We start from the raw sequence: 24,453 nt of genomic DNA, 5'->3' as shown, positions 1-24,453 counted from the left end.
CAGTCCAGGGTGTACCCCGCCTCTCGCCCCAAGACAGCTGGGATAGGCTCCAGCACCCCCGCGACCCTCGTGAGGAAAAAGCGGAAGAAAATGAATGAATTAATGAATGTATATTTTATACAAGAAATATTTAAAAAAAATGAGAAAAAATATTTGAATATAAAGTTTCAGAGAAATTTTAGAAATATAAATTATAATATATACAAATGGATAATGTGCATAATATTTATATTATAAATAATTAAACGGGTAACTGTATATTGTATTATATGTGAATAAATAACAACTATTGATAATAACATTGTTGATTTCTTATTTGAGCCATTAATAATATAATTTAAATATCATATACATGACACATAATGAAATACAATACAATATATCCAATGATAATTTATGATATTTCTGATTCGTTGAGTAAAATGTGTCTATAAAGATGGAGTGGACTAAAAGCAGAGTCAAATAAATACATCCAAGTCAGGAATATTGCTTCTATATTCCGCTTATACTATAGGAGTACAGAAGAGTACTTTAACCCCACCCCCACACCACACCCCCCGCAGGCCCGTACTGCAACGGTCATGACGTGAATGTGGCGTCCAAACATCTTATTTGTCTCACACAGGCTGAGGCAATTTCATCATGAGTGTGGTTGCTTTCCCCAGGCCGCCCCGCATGAGCATCCACCCGGCCCACCCACCCCCACCGTGTGCGTGCGTGTGTAAAAAGGTGGAAAAAGCAGCTCATGGCTACGTGCATAGGTGATCTATTACAGCTGGCTCACACGCCCCCGAGCCAACACCAAGTTTACGAGGTGCACATTTGAGGGGAGAGGAAGCCTACCAGCATGGCGAAGACGTATTTCTGGTCCTTCTCTTGGAGGAAGACCAGGACGTCGGAGAGGAGCAAAGCGTGGACGTCTGTGAGAAGGAAAAGGTTGTTGGGTGTGTTGGCGCGTGAGGTCACGTGGCGTCTTCCTCGAACAAGGTGCGGCGGGAGCGTCACCTTTCAGTCGGCCCTGGCTGCTCTTCAGCTGCAGCGCTCCGTCGTGGATGAGCCGCCGCCGCAGGAGGTCCTCGCGGGCGAAGATCTGACCGCTCTTCATCATCATGATGGACTTGCTGTCCGTGCGGCCGTGGAAGTCCTTCAGGCGCCGCCGCTTGTCGTGCTCGTTCACCTTGGCGTCCACGGCGGCGATCACCTGCTTGACTAGCCGTAGCGCCTCGGCCAGGTCCTCGTAGTCCTCCTCACCCACTGACAAGAACAAGGACACAGTTTGGTGACCGTTACGTGGTCATGTGGTAATTATATAATTATGATATTGTTTCTTTCTGTTCTTGTTTCATTCATTCATTTCTTTCTAACTCCTCACTTTTATTATTATTATTACTCATCTAGTTCAATACTACTACCAATAATAATCATACCCATATAATAACAATAAATAATAGCTACAGTAATTATTCCTAATGTTCTTCTCATAAAAAGACTAATACTATGATATTTATTTAGTTGTTGAAAAGATCAACTATGTAATTTCTTTCATTCAAATTAGTTTTATTTTTATTTAGAATGTATTATATATATTTTTTTCCCATTAATTGTATTTCTTTGTTGCAACATTAAACGCATGGCTTTGATTAACAATAATAATAATAATAATAATAATAAAATATACAAGTCGTACATACTATCATGAGCTTCTTAAAAATTGTACATTGACTTTTGTAAAAATACAAATGTGTATGTAATATTTATTTTATTTATATTAATATTATAAAATTATATTATATTTATTAATATTTATAATTTCTTTTCTTCTTTTTTTATGTATTTGTGCTGTGCTTCTTCTTTGTTTTGCTTTTTTGCTGCCATCAGAGGAAGAGGGCAATAAACCGTGACGGCGACGGCAGTTGCAAAAATGGACGCTATTGCGTCATACTGCCTGTGTAAAGCTGTCCTGGCTGCTCAGTACAATATGGCAATAAAGAAGAGGAACGGACTACTGAATAGTAATTAATTTGAAGAACACCGATCTCATCAATCAATATCTTGTTCCACTTGACAGATTAAGAATCTTAAATTCTTTAAAATATATCTTAAAAGTTGACCACAAATCCACACACACACACAACGTGCGGTCGCCATGACGACCCACCTATGGTGTGCTGCAGGATCCTGTGGATCAGCACGGGGTACTTGGTGATCCTCTGCGTCACCAGCAAGATGCATTCTGGGATGCCCAGCCGCCGCACGATGCTGCTGCTCATCTTTTTCTGTGGGAAAAAAAAAAAAAAAACAGGAAGGTGACGAAGCGGCGCCTGCGCCGTGCACAGGCGGCATCGCTCGCGGAGGAACCTACTTTGATGAAGGCCTTAAAGCGCTTGTCTTTGGTCAGCAGGTCCTTGTAGAAGTTGACGGCTTCATTGTGGCGGCTGCAGAACCTGCCGTAGATCCTCTTCATGCTTTCACCGTTGGACCCCGAGAACTGGGAACGGATTGGACGGATGTTACGCTGAGGCAACGCCAACATGGCGTAACAAACAAAACAGCGTTCAACGCGGGCCTGGCTGGGCTTGCGAGGCTAACCGCTAGCACTCCGTGTCCACTCGCTAGAAGCCCCGCCTCCACAAAGTCCTACTTCGGCAGGTTAGCTTTTCCCACCTGGCTGAGGAGGATGTCGCCGATCCTGTGCACGACGACGCCCCGCTCCGAGGAGCGCCCGCCGCCCTCCGGCAGGCTCTCCTTCTTCCTCTCCAGGAGGCGGAGGAGGTGATGCGTGTGGAGCTCCAGCAGCTCGTCCAGCGCCGGGAACAGCCTCTCCAGCGTCTGCTGCTCCAGCTGTGCCTCCTTCTGCAGGCCCTTGCTGTACACCTCCGACATGATGCGCAGCGTGCGGATGTGGTGCATCTCCGTCTGCATCAGCTCTGCAAAGCACTTCCTGTCACTTACAGCACCCAGGAAGTGAGCTTCCTTCCCTCATGCACCCCCTCCGCCTCTGCAGCACTACTTCGGAAGTGCGGGCGCCACGTACCGTAGATGACGTCCTGCCTCTTGACCAGGTTGCGGTCCAGCTGCTGCAGGTACTGCTGCTCCACGCCTAAACTCCAGGAGTCGGCCTCCAGCTCCTTGGCGTCACCCTCGAACTCGCCCATCAGCTGCCCGTCCATCATTTCCGTCCCTGAGACATTGGCAACAGTTAGGACGCCTGCGTCCGTCTCGTCACCTGCTTCCTGGTGTGTAAGCGACCTTCGTCGGTGAGGGACTCCATGGACTCGGTGACCTGGTTGGTCCTGTTGAGGGAGTCGGTGGACTGGGACAGGTAGCGCAGGCCTTTGATGGGCATCTCGTCAAACACCGGCCTGCGCACACACATATATATATATATATATAAACATGGCCGACCTTTGGGGGCAGCGTGGATGCGGTCCGAAAGCACTAACCCAGCGATGTTGCTGATGGACAGACTTTTGGACAGGTTGTTGCCGTGGAAAGGCATGAGGCTGGTGTGCCTGCGCGACGGCGGCATGGCCAGCGAGGAGTGGTCTTCCGGGGTCAAGATGGCCGACCAGGGCCGCTCCCTCGTCCCCCCCGCTGCGACCAAAGAGAGTCAGTTCCCAACCTCGTACGGTGTACCTAATGTCGTGTCCGCCGTGCAGCGCAGTACGACGGCGCAAACTCACATTTGTTCCTCATGGTGACTCCGGGGAAGGAGCTGGAGTCCGGCACGCTGACCTGCTGCCTGGGCACCTTGGCGAAGGAAAGCACGGCGCCATCAGTGTGATATTCCAAGATCATGCTGAGGGAAGGGGGGGGGGACCTTACCTTCATCTTCACCTTGGCGCAGACGGGCAGGCCCTCCCTGCAGCCTTTGTGCACGCAGGCGTTGCAGTCTGACAGGAGGGAGACAAAGCGAAAGAGGAGATGAGAAGAGGCGGGTGAGGAAGCGAGGGACTGGTACTGGCGGCCGGGGCCAGGAAACTCCACCAGCCCGCTAATGGAAAGCAGATTGGGAGCGTGTGATGCAACAGGGGAGTAATACGCCTGGCCGCATGGAAGAAAGAAATCTATCCAAGATGGCTGACAAACACATTAGGCCGAGCCTGCATGGGAGGAGATGGCCGATGGAGCATTTCTTCTGGACGTGACGGGGGAACAAACACGGCCCCCCTCCCCCGGGGACGCTACTTTCCTTGAAAGTAGCATTTCAACATCAGAACATAAACGCAACTAATAAACATGCATGCTTCCCTCCAGGCCTGTAGGGGGCAGCAGGGCACCTTACAAAGCACAGACAAACATGTCAGAAATATCATAGATATTACATCATAAATAAATATACTGGATATAAACATATACAATAAAACATTTAAAAATATATATTATAATTATTATACATCAAGTTTAAAGTATAGTATATTAGTATAGTATATTAGTATAAAATATACAATTTATATACAACAAAAATATATTATGTATATATTATGTAAAAAATTATTGTATTAAATAATTATTACATTTAGTTTATTATTGTTAATATAATATTAATAATTGTATTAAATTATTATTATCAAATAATTATTAAAATAATTATTAATTCGAATAATATATACATTTTTGTTATTTATGTCTGTCCTTTTACAGTCAACTGCAGAGAGTACCAGGCGTTTAGTAAGGCCATAATTTTCATTCAAATGTACATATACATGTATATTTATACATGTATACACGCCGTATATACGTACTATATAAATATACTGGATATAAACATATACAATAAAACATTTTTAAATATATATTATAATTATTATATATCAATAAATGTTAGTATAAAGTATAGTATACTAGTATAAAATATACAATTTATATACAACAAAAAATATATTATGTATATATTATGTAGAAAATTATTGTATTAAAGAATTATTAAATTTTGTTTATTATTGTTAATATAATATTAATAATTGTATTAAACTATTATTAAATAATTATTAAAATAATAATTATTAATTCGAATAATATATAATTTTTTGTCTGTTATTTATGTCTGTCCTTTTACAGTCAACTGCAAAGAGTACCAGGCGTTTAGTAAGGCCATAATTTTCATTCAAATGTACATATACATGTATATTTATACATGTATACACGCCGTATATACGTACTATATAAATATACTGGATATAAAAATATACAATAAAACATTTTTAAATATATATTATATTAATTATTATATATCAATAAATGTTCGTATAAAGTATAGTATATTAGTATAAAATATACAATTTATATACAAGAAAAAATATTATGTATATATTATGTAGAAAATTATTGTATTAAATAATTATTAAATTTTGTTTATTATTGTTAATATAATATTAATAATTGTATTAAACTATTATTAAATAATTATTAAAATTATTATTAATTCGAATAATATATAATTTTTTGTCTGTTATTTATGTCTGTCCTTTTACAGTCAACTGCAGAGAGTACCAGGCGTTTAGTAAGGCCATAATTTTCATTCAAATGTACATATACATGTATATTTATACATGTATACACGCCGTATATACGTACTATATAAATATACTGGATATAAACATACAATAAAACATTTTTAAATATATATTATATTAATTATTATATATCAATAAATGTTAGTATAAAGTATAGTATACTAGTATAAAATATACAATTTATATACAAGAAAAAATATATTATGTATATATTATGTAGAAAATTATTGTATTAAATAATTATTAAATTTTGTTTATTATTGTTAATATAATATTAATAATTGTATTAAACTATTATTAAATAATTATTAAAATAATTATTAATTCGAATAATATATAATTTTTTGTCTGTTATTTATGTCTGTCCTTTTACAGTCAACTGCAGAGAGTACCAGGCGTTTAGTAAGGCCATAATTTTCATTCAAATGTACATATACATGTATATTTATACATGTATACACGCCATATATACGTACTATATAAATATACTGGATATAAACATATACAATAAAACATTTTTAAATATATATTATATTAATTATTATATATCAATAAATGTTCGTATAAAGTATAGTATATTAGTATAAAATATACAATTTATATACAAGAAAAAATATATTATGTAGAAAATTATTGTATTAAAGAATTATTTATTATTAAAATAATTATTATTAATTTCAATAATATATAGATTTTTGCCTGTTATTTATGTCTGTCCTTCCACATTCAACTGCAGAGAGTACCAGGCATTTAGTAAGGCTATAATAGCGGAAAGCCTGTAATTTGTGCATTTTTTCATTCAAATGTACATATACATGTATATTTATACATGTATATGTACTATATACATGTACTGTACACATATGTACATAAGTAAGTCAGTCAGTGAAGTGTCGACCTGGGAGATGATGCAATGTTCCTCATAATAAGCCACACGGTAAAAAGCATCCCGGAGTCCCCGCGGGCATTTTCTCCTCTTAAAGTGTTTTACGAGGTCTTTTACGGCGTCTTGCGGAGGCCCCCGCCAGTGGCAGCCCACAACCTCAAACAAAAGAGCGCCTGTGTGCGGCGTGCTGGACGCGTGAACGTCTTCCAGGACATCTGCTGGAAAACACCCTCGCGAGCAACACACATAAGCGACGTCCTCATACGGGCAGCTACTTTCTGAATTTTACGGGCGGGGGCGGGGGGGGGGGGTGCTATTGCGCAACCAGCTACATCCTCTTTCGGTGTTCAGTTTGTCCCTTGAGGCAGCTTAGCGGCGTAAAACAAACCATGAAGACACTTGGAAGGATGGCTTCTAGGGATGTTTATTACCACGCTACGTAATTGTTGTTCATTTTCTTATTGGGGGATGAAATGTCCCATCATTATCAGACATGCCTATAAATAAGACAGTTATTTATAGTAATAGTAATAGTAATAGTAATAGTAATAGTAATAGTAATAGTAATAGTAATAGTAATAGTAATAGTAATAGTAATAGTAATGTACCTAATGTGGTGGCATCTGGCCGGGAGAGACACGAGGCTACTTACACGTGCACTGGAACGTCTCCTTGCTGCTCAAGGCCTTATTGCACTGGGAGCACTGGGAGCAGGCCAGCGCCTGGCCGGACCCCACGGCGTTGAAGTGATGACCGTTCGCCGCCTTCTTCTCCTTCTCCTTGGTCTCCTTCTCCTTCTTGTCTCGCTCCTTTTCCTGGAGGAGAACGTGAAGGAAGCGAAAAGAAAACAAATAGTGTGTTTATTACTGGCCCATTGGGGAGAGGGAGGCTTTAAAGGTAAGAAAAAACACCCCTGAAACATTTACAAGGAAGGAAGGACTCGTGCACATTTGCCCTTTTTCACCATGCCACACCAAACACTCTACCTTCCTACCCACAACACTACACTGGCAACACTACTCAGTGGCAGGAGGATTGTAACACATGCAGTCAGGTGTGCACGAGTGCCGCCACCCCCGAAAATGGAAAGACGAACACATGCTGTGACACTGAAGCACGGCATCAACCCCTCACTGTTGCTTCTCCACTTTAGCGATGCATTGCGGCATGCAGCATATCATGCACTGTCTTCCTGACAGGGACATCGGACTCGAACACTTGGTTCATACATTTTAAGCGGCTTAAATTGGCAACTAGCGGCTATTTGGGTGTCTTGTTTGCAGTCAAACACGAGTGCTGCCAGCTGGGTCTTCATAGTGAGGAAAAAACGTGTCTTGCTTAAAGTCAAGCATGATAGCGGCATTGTCTGGGCCTGCATGAGTGCTGCCGGCATCGTGGGAGCTATGGTTCACAATGGAGAGAGATGAATTCCAACATGTAGTGTGACGATTCATCGCCCAGCAGCTCTTTGGCAAGTCAATCGTGTCGTTCGTTGACATTCATACATGGTGGTGGTAGTAGTGTACATGAGTGCTGCCTACACTTGGGGACTACATGGCAGCCTTCCGCCGTGGATAAGGACTCATGTAGTAGCGTATGAGGCGGTAATGACACGGGAGCGTGACGCCGAACTCGACTGGACCGGCGGGAGACGTGGAGTCTGGGAACCGTCTCCTTTCCGCCTCGCTGAGCAGCTGTGGCGAGGCGACGTTTGGTCATCACCATTCCGATGAGGTGAAGAACAGAGCTGGTGTTCTCCCAGCCTTTACGTCACGCACACGTCCACCCAAACCCAAAGGAAATGAAGGCGGGCGAGGGGGGGGGGGGGGGGTTAGGGCAGAGTTTTTCCGAGCTGGGTTTAACAGGCGAGCCCCCGGGGCCTCTCGGTTTTGAGGGGGGAACCGCGAAGCTCGGAAAAGACGGAGCGTGTTTTCTTCACATGCTTTGGACTCCAGGAGTGGAAGACCAACATTCCAACACCCTAAAGTCGCCAACATTTGGGGAAATAAGCAACAATTTCAGGAAAAAAAACACCTCTAAAAGGACCACAATATCAGCTGAGTGAGGGTTTTGCTTTTTCTTTGGCTTTTTGAAACTAAATAATGGCGATGCCATCATGGAAGGCTACCGCTTTGACCTATTAGCATCATGATGATGATGATAAATGAAGTACAATAAATACTTACAGCAGTAAGTACAGTAAATATAAATAAAGTACAACATTCATAATTCCAAAAACCAAGAATATCACCCCAGCACACACGCTAGTTTTACATCGGAATGGACAGTAAATACAAAAACAAAAGTGACACATGATGCCTGACTGCACTTCCTGAAATTCCCCGTCTCCGTCACGGGTCATCGAAGTTATGGCGAGTGCCGTGAACGCACTTTCACCACATTGATTAGTCGACAAATGTTGTATTGTAAATATATAAATATATATAAGGCATGCCATATTTGCGCTTCTATGCTGCTTAACTTCTTATTACACTTTAAGACTCAGAGAGCTAAGACAAACGCATCATCTTCTGCACTTCCTTAAAAGTTAGGCTTTCATCACAGGGCACCCGAGGGTGAGTACTTTAAGTCTGTGGTACTAAAACACGGCCTGTGTTGTTAGTGTGGCTCCAGTTTGACCCCGGAACAGACCGTTTATTTCCATCATGTGTTATGGGAAAAATACTTAGGAGCTTCCACTGTACGTCCTAGCAACCTAGCTAACAATGAAAACACGCCAACGAGGCTGGAGAACGCCACATCACTGAGACCGTCGTCCAAGACGACGAGCATGAACATACACACATTTAACACGAGATCAGCATCCGCCACGGTCCGCCTTACGACCCCCCCCCCCCCACGCCGCGTCCTACCTGCAGCCACCCTTTCCACCGCAGCGAGAAGCCGTGGCCCCGCTTCAGCCTCCTGCATGACATCCCTGAGCGGCAGAGGCGACTAGCGGCAGCACTCGGACGCCATCGGGGGCTGACGAATGAGGAAGCGAGCGGTCCGGCTGACACTTCTGCAATGACTCTTCGGTCTGCGGGGTATGACGACACCGTCGCACACTCCTTCCTGCGCAACGCCGGCAGCTCGGGTGGGAACGACCGATTTGGTTACTTTCGGCAGTTCCACTACACTAAAGCGCCCTTGCGGCGGGACAACCGATGCAAGGCGGCCACGGTTTTCGGGGGCCTCGAGAATGTCGCCTGTCCCTTTAAAAGCAAAGCGATGAGCGAGGTTCGCTAGGAGAGCATAAAAAAAACACTTCCTCTTTTACTTCCTCTTCACCCCTCGGTGCCTCGCTTGCTTGTCTGCATGTGAGGAACGACCACACCGAAACAGCCTTCTTAGCGGACAATACATTAGGTACACCTACCCACTGTTTGCCTCTAAAAGCTCACCTCTCACCTGTATGCTGTAAACACCCCCTATATATATATATATATATATATATTTTTTTTTTTTTTTTTAATCATTATTTTTAAATTTTCTTATATTATTTTTTAATAATATATTATTTATATTATTCATATTATTTTATATTTTATTATTTATATTATTTTATACTTATATTATAAATATAAATACATAAATAATATATAAATATAAAATAATATTATTTTATATTTATATTATTTTATACTTATATTATAAATACTAATATATAAATAATATAAATATAAAATAATATAATATAAATATTATATATTTATAATATAAAATAATATAAATATAAAATAATATTATTTTATATTTATATTACTTATATTATTTTAGATTTCTATTATATTATTATTTATATTATTTTATATTTATATTATATTATTATTTATATTATTTTATATTTATATTATAAAATATAAAATATATAAATAATATATAAATATAAAATAATATTTATATTTACATTTACATTTAAATTATTAATATCAATATTACTATTAATATTTATATTAATATTAATATTATATAATATTTATATTCATGTTCATATTTGTATATTTATTTTTTATTTATGGCTTAAACGTGTATATTCATAAATCTCCTCACCCTGGTCTTCTTGTACATCTTGTTCTTGAGGTAGCTGAAGGTGCGGCTGACTTTGGTGACGCCCTTCCCCTCGGTGTCGCTCCGCAGCGGGCCGGGCTCCTCCTCTGATATGCTGTGGAGCAAAAAAAAAAAACAAACCAAAGAAACATATAAACACCCGTCATGACAACAGGATACGCACAGCACTGACCTGTATGCTAATGAGCCGGAGGTGCTGGAGAAGGACCTCATACCTGCGTAGAAAGACAAACAAAGGGTAAGTGGGCGGGGCTTGGGCCCAAGTCGCTGTGTCTACAGGAAGTGGGGATGGATGAGAACATGGACAGCGCGTCTTTTTGGAGCGGGATTTATTAGTGGAACACGTCCCAAACGGTACAGTGGACCTCTGAGAGGTACTAGGTGTTATCGGGGGGGGGGGGCACGTTTTGGAGTCCTGGCTCCTAAAAGTAAGGAAAGGAAATTCGATAATCCATGGCTTCCACTCCCCGAGCGGCTAAAGCTAGTTTGCAAGTCTGAAAATGACTCCGGAGCAGAGGAGGCGGGCGGCGGCGGCGAAACCAAAAGGCTGAAACATCGGTCCATGATGGGGGTTCACAGGTAAAGTACCACGACGGGACGGTTTGGCGGCTTTACCGTATCCTCTGCATCTCATGAGAAATCCAAAAAATCCAAACCGCCAAATGTCAGAGGCTCACATTCAGATTTCGCTGAGCTCTGTGGAATTTCTGCCAAGTGTATCATAACATCCCAGAAATTCATAATTCATGTTTTCATTCATTATTAAACTCGCCCTCAACCCCCCCCCCCACCTCCCACCCCACCGGGATGGCTGCTTCTGCGGGTTCTACAGGGAACTCTACGCCGCCATCATACTTACTGTAGCTATCCTCATCATCGCTAGTGGAGGAGTCCCCGTAAAGGAACTGAGACTTAGACTTAGTGAGGATGGGGGACAGACTGAAGGAGAAGGAAATCCGCCTCCTTCGCCGAAGACGTCCCACCACTGAGGGGCGGCGGAAGGGCAGGAGAAGGGAGAGAAACCAGAGCAAGACCTCAACAAACAAGATCAAGCACAGCAAGATGACAAGAGTCCGTGATGGAGCATTGTAAACATTAAGAGGGGGGGGGGGATACGTACGCCACACCCCAATTCATAACCACGCTTCAAATAGGCTGGAGGGGGGGCCCTTTTTGCTATGTAACTTTCCTGCTCACATGGCATCTGTAAAGCGGACCTCCAGTGTGGTGTTTAAAAGGCCAAACAAGGCATTAGCTAAGAGTCATATTCATATTGTACTACTTTAATTCATAATGAAATCATATCATATAAAAATAATAAATAAAAATGATTTCATTCTGGACAAATAGACTTTAAAAAGCACCAAAAAATGACGGGACTCACCGTCAATGTCTCTGTGGCTGATGGCCAGCATGGACACGGACTTGGTGAGGGGCAGGCTCATGGGGGGGCAGCTGTTCCTCAGGGGACGATAGCGCCTGGACTTCTGCAGCAAAAAGAGCCAAAAGTTCACCTAAGTTCCAAGTGACGTCGGTTCGGTGTCCTCTCACCTGCTTCTCCGGGCTGCCGACCATGGCCGTTTCCTCCTGCTCCTCCGTGAGCGACACCAAGGAGCCCCGATCGTCTGTGTCGTGCCGCGGAACACCGGAGGGCTCCTGGATGCGGGGACCCGGACCCATGAGGCCCCGCACCTCCTCTTGGCCGCTGAGGCCCTCCAGGCTGTAGCTGTAGCACATGTGGAGAAACCAACCATCCCCTGTTAGATGAACACTCGAAATACCCGGAATACATTCGTTCATTCAAAAAGACATAATTATTAGAATGACTATGAATAAATGAAAAAAAAATATTTGAATAAAGAACATTTTTCATTCAACATTTTTTTAATAAAAATAAAATTGATTTAAATGTAATATTAATGAAAAAATTATAAAACATACAGAATATATCCAACTAAAAAAAATCTAAAATTTTAATGTTTTAATTATGATTTTATGTTCATTCATTCATTTTCTACCGCTTTTTCCTCACGAGGGTCGCGGGGGTGCTGGAGCCTATCCCAGCTGTCTTCGGGCGAGAGGCGGGGTACACCCTGGACTGGTGGCCAGCCAATCACAGGGCACATATAGACAAACAACCATTCACACTCACATTCATACCTATGGACAATTTGGAGTGGCTAATTAACCTAGCATGTTTTTGGAATGTGGGAGGAAACCGGAGTACCCGGAGAAAACCCACGCATGAACGGGGAGAACATGCAAACTCCACACAGAGATGGCCGAGGGTGGAATTGAACCCTGGTCTCCCCTAATTTTATGTTTTATTATATCATGTTATATATATATATATATATATATAATTACAATTATTAACATTTTGATTAAAATTGAAATATTTGTATATTTAATATATTTAATTTTATTATCATTTTAAGTCATTAAAATGTAAATATAATTTAGAATAATTATATATGTATACAAAATTTTAAGCATTTACATATAAACCATTTAAATACAAATGTGAAGTAAAAATGAAATATATTTAATGGAATAGTAATGATTAAAAATAAATTATATATTATTTCAATCATTTATAAATACAAAACACAATTGTAAAATACATTCTAAAAATCCCCCCCAAAAATCAAATATCAATAAAAGGTGTTTCCAAGACGAAAGTCTACACAAAAAGAGCCAGGAGGAAACCCTAACCCTAACCCATTGCAGGGTGGAAGAACTCCCAAAAAGGTCATATATATATATATATATATATATATATATATATATATATATATATATTGCCAAGTGTGTTATTGAATATAAAAATAGACATTTTATTCTCCTGGAGCTACTTAGCTGACTGGCCCCTGAAGCCTCATGCTAATGATATCCGTCCATTACAAAGCCAACTCCACACATCTATCTTCACCAACAAAAAAAACAGCAAGAACACCTGCAGCTCCATTTCAGGATGATCCACGCTGTCCGACTGCGGCGCGGCGGCTAAATCTGTCTTATCTCCCGCCCTGAGCTTCGCACGGCAGCCCCATTATCCAGCAAATCATCGTCACGTCACGTCGGAACGTAATTAACCTGAAGTGGACCGGAGGAACCCGTGACTCTGTGATTGTCGGAGACCCGATAAGCGCTCACCTATCCTCGGGTTGGCGGCGCCGCCAACGTATCCGTCACGCTGAGGCCTGCTTCCTGACATTATTATTATCACGGCGAGACCGAGACTTTCTGCCCGGCCCCCCAGGCCGCCGGCTGACATGAATCACAGCAGAGGATGAAAACGCTAAATGACTGGCAGGCTGACTCAGGAAGTGAGAAGGCGGGGCTTACAACCACACTCACACAAATAAGAACAAATCAAAGTCAGTTAATGTGTTCCTAGCTAGCACATCATACAGCATATCATATATACATATGTAGTACAGAGTATACAGTATATACTGCACTACCGGCAGGGTGGACGTGGATATGGAACTACCAACCTAAAGCGCATGCACAGGTAGATAGGGATGCTGGATACTGACCACTCACAATGACTTAAACCAGGGGTCTCAAACACGCGGCCCGTGGGCCAAATGTGGCCCGGACGACACTAGTTTGAGGCCCCCGCCTTGATATGAAAGTTTAATGTTAGTGCGGCCCGCGCAAGTTTGATATGGATGCTGTATGGTATCATGTACCCAGAAAATATTATTACGTTTGATTAATGTTCATGTTAAAGGTTAAATAACTGTTAATAGTTACCCTCCCTATCCGTGTGGAAGTGGTAAGTTTTTGGCTATTTAAGTTTAAAGGAAATAACTTGAAGGCTACCGTTTAGGTCGCTAGCTCTCTAGTTTGCGAGTTAGCATGTGTCTCAAGACCCTGCAGTTGCGCAATATGTTGTAAATAAAAAGAGTATAAATGTGACTATAGTCGTGTTTTGTCATGTCTACAGGGCTCTCATAATGCTTTGTTCATTTTAATCTGAAAAAAATAATTTGTCTACCCACCAACTATACGTGGTTTCTTTATTTGCCGTTTTATTATTATTATTATTATTATATTTATTTATTACTGATTGATTTTCTTTATTATTGATTTGTTTATTTTTCATCTTATTTTGTGCAGAAAAATAAAATTAAGATATTTGAGTGGAATGTTTTATCAGAGCTTTTATTGTAGAAAATCGGAACCAATGCACTGAAAAATGTTGTATATTTTTCTGTTTTTAATAAATGCATTTTGGGTTTTTTTTTGGAAAACCTGATGCGGCCCAGCCTTGCCCAGACCCTAGCTCCAGTGGCCCCCAGGTAAATTGAGTTTGAGACCCCTGACTTAAACCATCAAGTCGGATGCTAGCTGGGCTACACCTACACGACTCCAGCACAACAGCCGGAGCTGACGGGTGAGACAAAGACAGGAAGTGACGGCGAGCAACCGCCGACTGATTTGACTTGATGCCGGGATCCGTTGTTCCACAGAAGGTTCTTTCTTGGCTGCTAGGCAGCAAATCCAGGAAGTAAACTGTCCAAATCCTGGACTTTGCTCTCACTGGCAATCAACTGTGAAACCACAGGTTTTGGTTTTGTTTTCATGACTGTCAATGAGGTGGAGTACTGGTTTTACTACATTAATGAGTACTTAATGGCGAGGAGGCGGTAGCTAGCCTGCTAGCCTGGCTTCTGGAAATGCGTGAATTCTAATGGATAGTCATTCCCATGATGTGCATGACAGTTCTTTGCCGGGAGTAAACAGTAGGGTGATTGTTCATGAAGGAAAAAGGCAAGCATTGTTCATCATATGGGTCATTTTTTCCAATCTTTGGAATGAATTTCCAGGCTTGTGTATGAGCTCCAGCTTATGAATGATTCAACTCAACAACGAACGGGAAGCCTAGCAGTCGGGGTTGCCGTGCGTGTCAAAGTCCTGACAGGGGTGTCTATACACGAGTCGTGAGTTCGGTCTCACTCCTGCGGGCTTTCCTGACCAGCGCCAGACAAATGGCGTCGTCGGGCTCTAATAACGCCGGCGATAACAAGCAACTGATGCATTGACAGCATCCCGCTGCATCTCATCCGTCTCATCCCGGTGGCTAATACGTGCACGACAGCATTGCTACCCATGGCATGCATGGACTTCTTATCTGTGTATAATGCATGGATTCTTCCACCGGCATCCTCCTCCTCTTTAGTAGCTACATCAGGGGTCTCGCACGGGCAGCTGAGTACATCACCAGAGGGGTCAAAGTGCAAAAACCCACATGGTGTTTTTATAAGTCTTCAAGTCAGATGGCGTTCCTGCTTGATAAATGGACTAATAGGCGGCCTTCCAGTTACGTTTCTTGGTTGCAGAGTTGTGTGCTATTTGGTGTCCTGTTATGCCTTTCAAGTTATGGCATTTCGAGTTATGGCGCTTCATGTGGCAACGTTTAGATACTTTAGTTGCTGCTTGGAGGGGCGGCACGGCGGTCTAGTGGTTAGCGCGCAGACCTCACAGCTAGGAGACCAGGGTTCAATTCCACTCCACACATCTCTGTGTGGAGTTTGCATGTTCTCCCCGTGCATGTGTGGGTTTTCTCCGGGTACTCCGGTTTCCTCCCACATTCCAAAAACATGCTAGGTTAATTGGATGTGAGTGTGAATGGTTGTTTGTCTATATGTGCCCTGTGATCGGCTGGCGACCAGTCCCCGCCTCTCGCCCCAAAGACAGCTGGGATAGGCTCCTGCACCCCTCGTGAGGAAAAGCGAAAAAAGTAAAGTCCTCAAGTTACATTTCTTGTGTTGCAGCTTTTTGTGTCATGGCATTTGAAGATTGTTGTCCCGTTATTTTTTTCTCCATAGGTTGGCTGTTCCTGCGACTAATACTCCAGAGCGACTTATAAATGAAAAAAAAAAATATATATATATACTGTATTTTCTAGACTATCAGTCACTCAAGTCGCACAAGGCCAAAAATGCATAATTAGGTCGATAAAATCAAACATAAGTCGCACTGGAGTATAAGTCGCATTTTTTGCAGGTAATTTATTTTGCAAACTACTTGACCAAAACAGACATTACCTCAGGGGTCTCAAACTCGCGGCCCGCGGGCCAAATGCGGCCCACAGCATGCTAGTTTGAGGCCCCCGCCTAGTTTGATATGGATGCCATATGGTTTCATGAACCCAGAAATGACAGCTTAAAAGCTGCATGCACACCGCACACAATTGGCGCGATTTTGCCCTGCCCATATGCAAGCGAACGATCCCGCCTGTTTTGCTTTTTCTCTCATCATCCATGACTGAGATCAAAACACTGAAAAAGTTTTTTTTTTTTTTGAAAACCTGATGTGGCCCAGCCTCACCCAGACCCTAGCTCCTTTGAGATCCCTGCATTACGTCCTCTTGGAAGGCAAGTTCTAACAATAAAAGAATAGAGAACGGGCTGAATAGGTGTAAGATACGCTAACACAATGCTTATTCAGCTACACCAAAAATAAACATGAACAAAAACAGGTGTCCAGTGTTTATGTAACATAAACAGTTTTTTCATTTATAAGTCGCTCTGGAGTATAAGTTGCAGGAACAGCCAACCTATGAAAAAAAAGTGCGACTTGTAGTCCAGAAAATACGGTACATAATTCCACAGACAGCCACAAGAGGGCACTCTAGACTTTTGTACCAATATCTCCTACTCCTTAACAATTCTATATTTAAACAGGAGCTAGTTTACAAAGACACACAGAGAACGACAGAACACAAATACCCCCCTCCCCAAAAAATCATATTTTATGAGCAGTTGAAAACAGTCATCGAGCAGCAGAAAACAAAAGTTAGTGTACGTAAAAGTGTTTACTGGACAGCTTTTCTGTTCAAAATAAATTACCCTCAAAAATGCGACTTATGTATGTTTTTTCCATACCTAATTATGCATTATTAGCCTTGTGCGACTTATACTCCGGAGTGACTTATAGTCCAGAAAATACGGTATGTATAACTTTGGACTTACACTAAAACCTAAAAAAAAAAAAATAAATCTCCTAAATAGATGCTTTACCTCCTCTGGTTCATGGCCCCGTCCGCTCCGTTGTTCTTTCCGGGTCCCCAGCTGTGGCGGCGAAGAGGCGACAGGGAGCGCAGGCTGCTCCGGAAGAGAGAGGAACGGCGCGGCACCTCCGTCACTCTGTCTTTGGCCTCCTCTTCGGCTTCCCCGCCCAGTCCTCCTCCACCGCCTCCGTCCGTGGAGACGGAGGACCCTCGCGGTGGGATGACCTCCTCCGGGCTCCAGCTGCTGCCCAGACCCTGGCTGCCGTCGTCGGGACTGGAGCTGGACGGGCCCACGCTGGCCGTGTCGTCCGTGGAGGAGCAGGAGATGGAGACCTCGCTGGTGCTGTCGCCGCCGGTCACTGGCTCGCCATTCTGCGAACGCCGCCGACAAGACATGGGTATAAGATGTTTGGCTTACGAACTTTCAAGTTGTGTTAGTTCTTGTTGCGGTGTTCCGTGCTATGGTGTTTCACGTTATGGTATTTCATGTTATGATGGTTCAAGTTATGGTATGTCGTGTTATGTTTCACGTTATGGCATTTCAGGTTATGATGTTTCACGTTATGGCATTTCAGGTTATGATGTTTCACGTTATGGCATTTCAGGTTATGATGTTTCACGTTATGGCATTTCAGGTTATGATGTTTCACGTTATGGCATTTCAGGTTATGATGTTTCAAGTTATGGCATGTCACGTTATGATGTTTCAAGTTATGGCACGTCACGTTGTGGTGTTTCACGTTATGGCATTTCGGGTTATGATGTTTCACGTTATGGCATTTCAGGTTATGATGTTTCACGTTATGGCATTTCAGGTTATGTTTCAAGTTATGGTATGTCATGTTGTGGTGTTTCACGTTATGGCATTTCAGGTTATGATGTTTCACGTTATGGCATTTCAGGTTATGATGTTTCAGGTTATGGCATTTCAGGTTATGATGTGTCAAGTTATGACATGTCACGTTATGATGTTTCAAGTTATGGTATGTCATGTGGTGTTTCACGTTATGGCATTTCAGGTTAGGATGTTTCAAGTTATGGTATGCCGTGTTATGATGTTTCACGTTATGGCATGTCATGTGGTGTTTCACGTTATGGCATTTCAGGTTATGATGTTTCACGTTATGGCATTTCAGGTTATGATGTTTCACATTATGACATTTCTGGTTATGATGTTTCAAGTTATGGTATGTCATGTTATGGTGTTTCAAGTGATGGTATGTCATGTTATGATGTTTCAAGTGATGGTATGTCATGTTATGTTTCAAGTTATGGTATGTCATGTTATGATGTTTCACGTTATGGTATGTCATGTGGTGTTTCACGTTATGGCATGTCATGTTGTGGTGTTTCACGTTATGGTATGTCATGTTGTGGTGTTTCACGTTATGGTATTTCAGGTTATGATGTTTCAAGTTATGGTATTTCATGTTATTATGTTTCAAGTTATGGTATTTCATGTTATTTCATGCATGAAAAGCCAGTCAAGGTGACTTTTCCTAGTTATGGTGTTTCATGATACAATGTTTCAACTTATGGTATATCCTGTTATGTTGCACGCCCATTAATGATTAATGCTGTATGACAAAACAAAGTAGTTACTTGTGCGCGCCAATAAAATGCAGAGTTGTACGTCTTTATACTGAGGAAGCAATGCATCGATGAAATTAGACTTTACAGTTCGGCGAGGCGCTGGAGCAAGCAGCATATCATGCACGGTCCCAAACAAAGACACGGCATCACCAAATCTGGAGCATCAACCTCCCCAGCATGTCAGCATGTCCCCAGCACATTTGCAAGTCAAAAATCAATGCTGGTGATGAAAAATAGGCCTTGGAAATGCTGGAAAGACAAGCTGATGCTCCACAAGTCCGCATATCTTGGAGACGTTTTCACCTCCTGGTGGCGCTAGTGGGAAAGTCACTCGGGTCCGGCGGGAAGGAGGCGCTGCATGCATGCCCATGATGGGTTCATGCGGAGGTGTGAGCTGTAACTGGCTCTATTGTGCCGCCAGCTGGCCAGCATAGAGACGCTTCTGTTGGGGGGGAGCTTGGACTCCGAGGTCGGCTTCCCGCCAGCCGACCCTGCTTCCTCTGGAAAGCCAGGGGAGACACGAGAGGGATCGCATGACGACTGCGTGCGTGTGTGTGTGTGTGTTGGCGTTTGGGCGAGTCACATGACTTTAGCTAAAAGAAGGAATCAGTGGCGGTTAAGGACTTAATGTTGTTATCCTCACTCAGCACCACCGGGGTAGATCTTCAAACACGTGTCTCGCTCAAGCCTCCACGAGCGGGTCACACGCTCAGTGACGACGACTAACTTTGTTACCACGGAAACCAGTCCCGTGCTGTAGTTGATTGGTGTGCTAATCATTCCCTGGCAATTATGGTACATTCATTATGGCAGCCATTCATTCATTCATTTTCTACTGCTTTTTCCTCACAAGGGTCACGGGGGTGCTGGAGCCTATCCCAGCTGTCATCGGGCGAGAGGCGGGGTACACCCTGGACTGGTCGCCAGCCAATCACAGGGCACATTCACAACCCAAACAACCATTCACACTCACATTCATACCTATGGACAATTTGGAGTCGCTAATTAACCTAGCATGTTTTTTGGAATGTGGGAGGAACCCGGAATACCCGGAAAAAACCCACGCATGCACGGGGAGAACATGCAAACTCCACACAGAGATGGCCGAGGGTGGAATTGAACCCTGGTCTCCTAGCTGTGAGGACTGCACGCTAACCACTCGACTGATGGCGGCCATGTTTATATTATATTTCATCAACAAATCCAGCAAAGGGTCAAACCTTGACGAAGACGCTGTCATATCCCACCTCGGCGCTCAGCAAGCTTTCGGCGTCGCTGCCCGAGTCTCGGTGCAAGGCTGGGGAGCAGCTGTTGCCGCCACTGGCGGTCCCCCCGAACGAAGCGGGCAAGGTGGACGCCTGCGAGGAGCCTGAAAGACACAATTCGCACGACAACGTGAATGCAGCTTGGATTTCCCGTCATGAAAACCCGTCCTCACCTGCGAAACACAAACACAATGGACGAGTTGTGGGAACGTGAGAAAGATGCGAAAGGCCTGAGCGGATCAATGGACGCCTGTCCACCCACTTTAAACAAGTCATGCTTGGGTTTGTTTCTGTGGGAATGGAAGGCGTGGAGCTGCCTGCCTTGAAGGGACCTGATGGACGAGGCCAGGATTCCTTCCTTGGAAGCGGCACGTTTATGGACATGTAAGGACAACATCCGAAAAAAGGGGAAGAACACCGGGCCTTCTTTAGCCGGCGTCCATGATTTGTGTTTTGGTTTTTCATTTTTGCAGAAGGGGAAGTTATTCTTCGTCCCACTGGAGTATTTTTGCAGTCCTGAAAGGAAGTTTAAGGTCCTGTGTGTGTGTGTGTGTGTGTGTACAACCATGTATTGTAGGGATGAGGCTTTCTAACGTACCACGTTATGACATACCCTGGTACCTCCACAGCGCCGGGTCCTCCTCAAATGGTCTCAAACCCGCTTCAATGTTTCAGACCATTTAAACAAATGTTATAAATGTAAATATTCAATGAAAGCTTTTAGGATGAAGGGTGAAAAACCGGCAAAAACCGGCAAAGCTACACGGTCCCTGTGTGAAAAAGGCATCCAGCCACATTGGAGGCTTTTCCAGCATCCATCCTTTGGAAGGTCATGCCACAGCATCTCAATAGGATTCGGACTGGCCCCCTCCAAAGTCTTCATTCGTGTGTTTTGGATCGTTGTCCAGCTGTAGAAGCCAAGTTGCTCTCAGCTCGAGACAGACGTTCTCCTTCTGTACAATTCCCGCTTCCATTTCACTACCATTACACTACCACCACCACGTTTGACCCCTCTTCTTCTCTAATGTCAGATGTTATGGGGGACGCACGTCTTGCGGTATTTTATCAAAGGTCTCGGGGTTTAGACGAGCCGTAATGTTCCTTAATGTTGCTCTCAGCTCGAGACGGCCATACGTTCTCCTTCAGTACAATTCCCGCTTCCATTTCTCACAGTAGACCATCACACTACCACCACCACGTTTGACCCCTCTTCTTCTGTAATGCCAGATGGTATGGGGGGACGCACGTCTTCTGGTATTTTATCAAATGTCTCGGGAATCAGACGAGCCGTAATGTTCCTTAATGTTGCTCTCAGCTCGAGACGGCCGTACGTTCTCCTTCAGTACAATTCCCGCTTCCATTTCTCACAGCAGACCATCACACTACCACCACCACGTTTGACCCCTCTTCTTCTCTAATGTCAGATGGTAAGGGGGACGCACGTGTTCCGGTATTTTATCAAAGGTCTCGGGGTTCAGACGAGCCGTAATGTTCCTTAATGTTGCTCTCAGCTCGAGACGGCCGTACATTCTCCTTCAGTACAATTCCCGCTTCCATTTCTCACAGCAGACCATCACACTACCACCACCACGTTTGACCCCTCTTCTTCTCTAATGCCAGATGGTATGGGGGACGCACGTCTTCTGGTATTTTATCAAAGGTCTCGGGGATCAGACAAGCTGTAATGTTCCTTTTTGTTCAGCAGTGGATTTGGTCCTGGAACTCTGCCATGCAGGCCAAAAAAGGAAAAGATTTGTTGTACCGGCACGCTGGCGGCAGTTGAGCGGCGGAGAAAACAAGTGACTTCAGCGCCAGTCAGCTGCTGTGAGGAGCAAAGAAAGCCCCCCACTGTGGGGTGGGGGGAGGTGGCAGGCAGGGAAGGCTGAATAATGGACACCAGCAGGAAGTGACATTGTTTACAGTAGTTTCTGGGACCCGTGAAGGAGATCTGGGTATCATCTGATGGGCCGCCACCCCCGTGCGGCCGAAAGGCCACCACGTCCACAAATAAAGACCAGGCGTGAAAAAAGATCACCATGACGGTTGAGCGTATGCCGTCTCCACCCTCTCGCGCCCGTCTGCCAAAACTAGCACGGCGCTCACACTTTTCACAGCCGTCATCCCGTGCACGTGCACGCGCACACACACAACAGGTGACAAGACTGTTCCGCTGTTGGGTTTCTGCTCATGTCATACGATCATTTACGGCACACTACTTCCCCTGGCGAGGGCCACGTCGGCAGAAATGAAAGGATGATATTTTGGAAGGGAGCACAGTGTACAGTGGCTATGCTAGCCAGCTAGCTATACACTATATACTACATATTCATAAAATATAAATATCATATGGGTGAAAACTTTCTTCCAGATTGTGTTTGTTTCTTTTGGCTTTTTTCCTGATTACGGATAATCTTCATAAATCTTCATAAACGAGAATTAGAATATTACCACTTTCTCTCATATTTCAACTCTACGCTACTGAAATATTAGCTTTCCACATATCACCCCCACCTTGTTCTCCTAGTCCGAACATTAACTTTATTAACTTTTTCAAAAAAATAAGGGGGAAAAAAGCGGCAGAGTGAAAAACGAATGTCTGACGAGATATGATGCTAACAAATCACGACGTCCCAAGGCGGCAAAAAAAACCCGGCCGATGAAGCAGCTGTGGAGGCCCTCCTATCGCAGGGAGGGGGCTCCACATCGCACATTTCCATGCCCTCCGAGGCGCCCCCTTAAGTGTTTTCTTCAGACAGACACGGCTTGCAGATAAAGCCTTCATTTATTTCGCCGCCGTCTACCCGACTGTTGCCCCCCCCACCCCGCTCGCTTTCTCACAGGACTTGACAAATTCAATCTGTGCGGAAAAGAATAATAATAATCATCTTAATACGTGGCGGCACGGCGGTCGAGTGGTTAGCGCGCAGACCTCACAGCTAGGAGACCATGGTTCAATTCCACCCTCGGCCATCTCTGTGTGGAGTTTGCATGTTTTCCGGGTCCTCCGGTTTCCTCCCACATTCCAAAAACATGCTAGGTTAATTAGCCACTCCAAATTGTCCATAGGTATGAATGTGAGTGTGAATGGTTGTTTGTCTATATGTGCCCTGTGATTGGCTGGCGACCAGTCCAGGGTGTACCCCGCCTCTCGCCCCAAGACAGCTGGGATAGGCTCCAGCACCGCCGCGACCCTCGTGAGGAAAAGCGGTAGAAAATGAATGAATGAATGAATGAATCTTAATACGTAGTAGCTCCACGTCAACAAGTCCCAAACACAAGAGAGACACTAAAAGCAGGAGTTAGCTAGCAGGGTTGCTAGCGAGGTCGCCACCGCAGACTTGTCCTCTTGCCCTCTTGTGCGAGTCTGACTTTGCATGTGATGTGCGGATCCAGACTAGCGACACCGGCTCTTCATGCTTCTCAAATCCATCCTTTACGTTCTTCAGTCATTTGAGGTTGTCTGTGGAAATGGGATGTATGGCATCGGTATCCCTATCGCCGATACCAGCCTGAACTCTACCCCGTATTGGATCCAAACCCAACTGAGGGGTCTGACACGTACGTGTGTGACAGATACGGAAAGCTCTGGTACTCGTTGAAGAGTAAAGGTGGTGTGTAGGAAGACAACGCAGCCTGAGGCCTACGACCAAACACACGTGCGCTCTTTTAGCGCCATCGTTTGCTCATGTGGGAAGTCACAGCTGCCGCAAACACAAAGACGACATCATCGAGGCATCGAGCGAGGCAGCAAAGCGTCCCTTACCTGAGTGCCGAGCGCTGGGTGGGGGCTGCGGGAAGGAAGCCTCGCCGGCGTCTCGATGGATCTGAGGAGAAACAGGAAGACACTCAATCAGCCTCGGCGACATGTGACCCGCTGGTGGCGGCCTTGTGACTAAGTCCGTGGTGTCACCGAGGGGGCGACGGCTGGGACGGGGCTCTGCGCTCTCGCGTTCGCTGTGACGCTGGAAACACACGCACTTCTGCTTCCTCTGTGGCGAGGACTACGTGTATACTGTATGACAGCTGTGTGTGTGTTTGTGTGTGTGTGTGTGTGTGTGCTGGTTTTAGCTACAGCACATACATTCCCCCCGTCCCTGA

At 44.0% G+C, this 24,453-nt stretch overlaps 1 protein-coding gene across 4 annotated transcripts in view; it reads right to left on the bottom strand.

Annotated features, from left to right (window-relative positions):
• akap13a (A-kinase anchoring protein 13a) overlaps positions 1-24,453 on the bottom strand; it is a 59,316-nt gene that overhangs the window by 14,989 nt on the left and 19,874 nt on the right. For 2 of the 4 annotated variants that reach the window (XM_078792720.1, XM_078792722.1), the window contains exons 8-26: positions 24,119-24,179; positions 20,311-20,459; positions 17,508-17,869; positions 12,025-12,199; positions 11,858-11,960; positions 11,333-11,458; positions 10,646-10,688; positions 10,456-10,567; positions 7,055-7,217; positions 3,826-3,893; positions 3,684-3,750; positions 3,444-3,594; positions 3,250-3,362; positions 3,035-3,181; positions 2,665-2,927; positions 2,363-2,488; positions 2,159-2,276; positions 1,006-1,254; positions 844-920 (exon numbers count right to left, since the gene is read on the bottom strand). In XM_078792720.1, coding sequence (XP_078648846.1) covers positions 844-920; positions 1,006-1,254; positions 2,159-2,276; positions 2,363-2,488; positions 2,665-2,927; positions 3,035-3,181; positions 3,250-3,362; positions 3,444-3,594; positions 3,684-3,750; positions 3,826-3,893; positions 7,055-7,217; positions 10,456-10,567; positions 10,646-10,688; positions 11,333-11,458; positions 11,858-11,960; positions 12,025-12,199; positions 17,508-17,869; positions 20,311-20,459; positions 24,119-24,179 — 2,673 coding nt within the window. The remainder of the gene's footprint in view (positions 1-843; positions 921-1,005; positions 1,255-2,158; positions 2,277-2,362; positions 2,489-2,664; positions 2,928-3,034; positions 3,182-3,249; positions 3,363-3,443; positions 3,595-3,683; positions 3,751-3,825; positions 3,894-7,054; positions 7,218-10,455; positions 10,568-10,645; positions 10,689-11,332; positions 11,459-11,857; positions 11,961-12,024; positions 12,200-17,507; positions 17,870-20,310; positions 20,460-24,118; positions 24,180-24,453) is intronic. The other 2 variants (XM_078792726.1, XM_078792727.1) reach the window with 2 other exon arrangements.

Source organism: Doryrhamphus excisus, linkage group LG1, assembly GCF_037039965.1.
Source record: "Doryrhamphus excisus strain RoL-2023G ecotype Guam linkage group LG1, RoL_Dexc_Guam_v1.1, whole genome shotgun sequence".
NCBI lineage: Eukaryota > Metazoa > Chordata > Actinopteri > Syngnathiformes > Syngnathidae > Doryrhamphus > Doryrhamphus excisus.
This window is presented reverse-complemented; position numbering and strand designations above follow the sequence as displayed.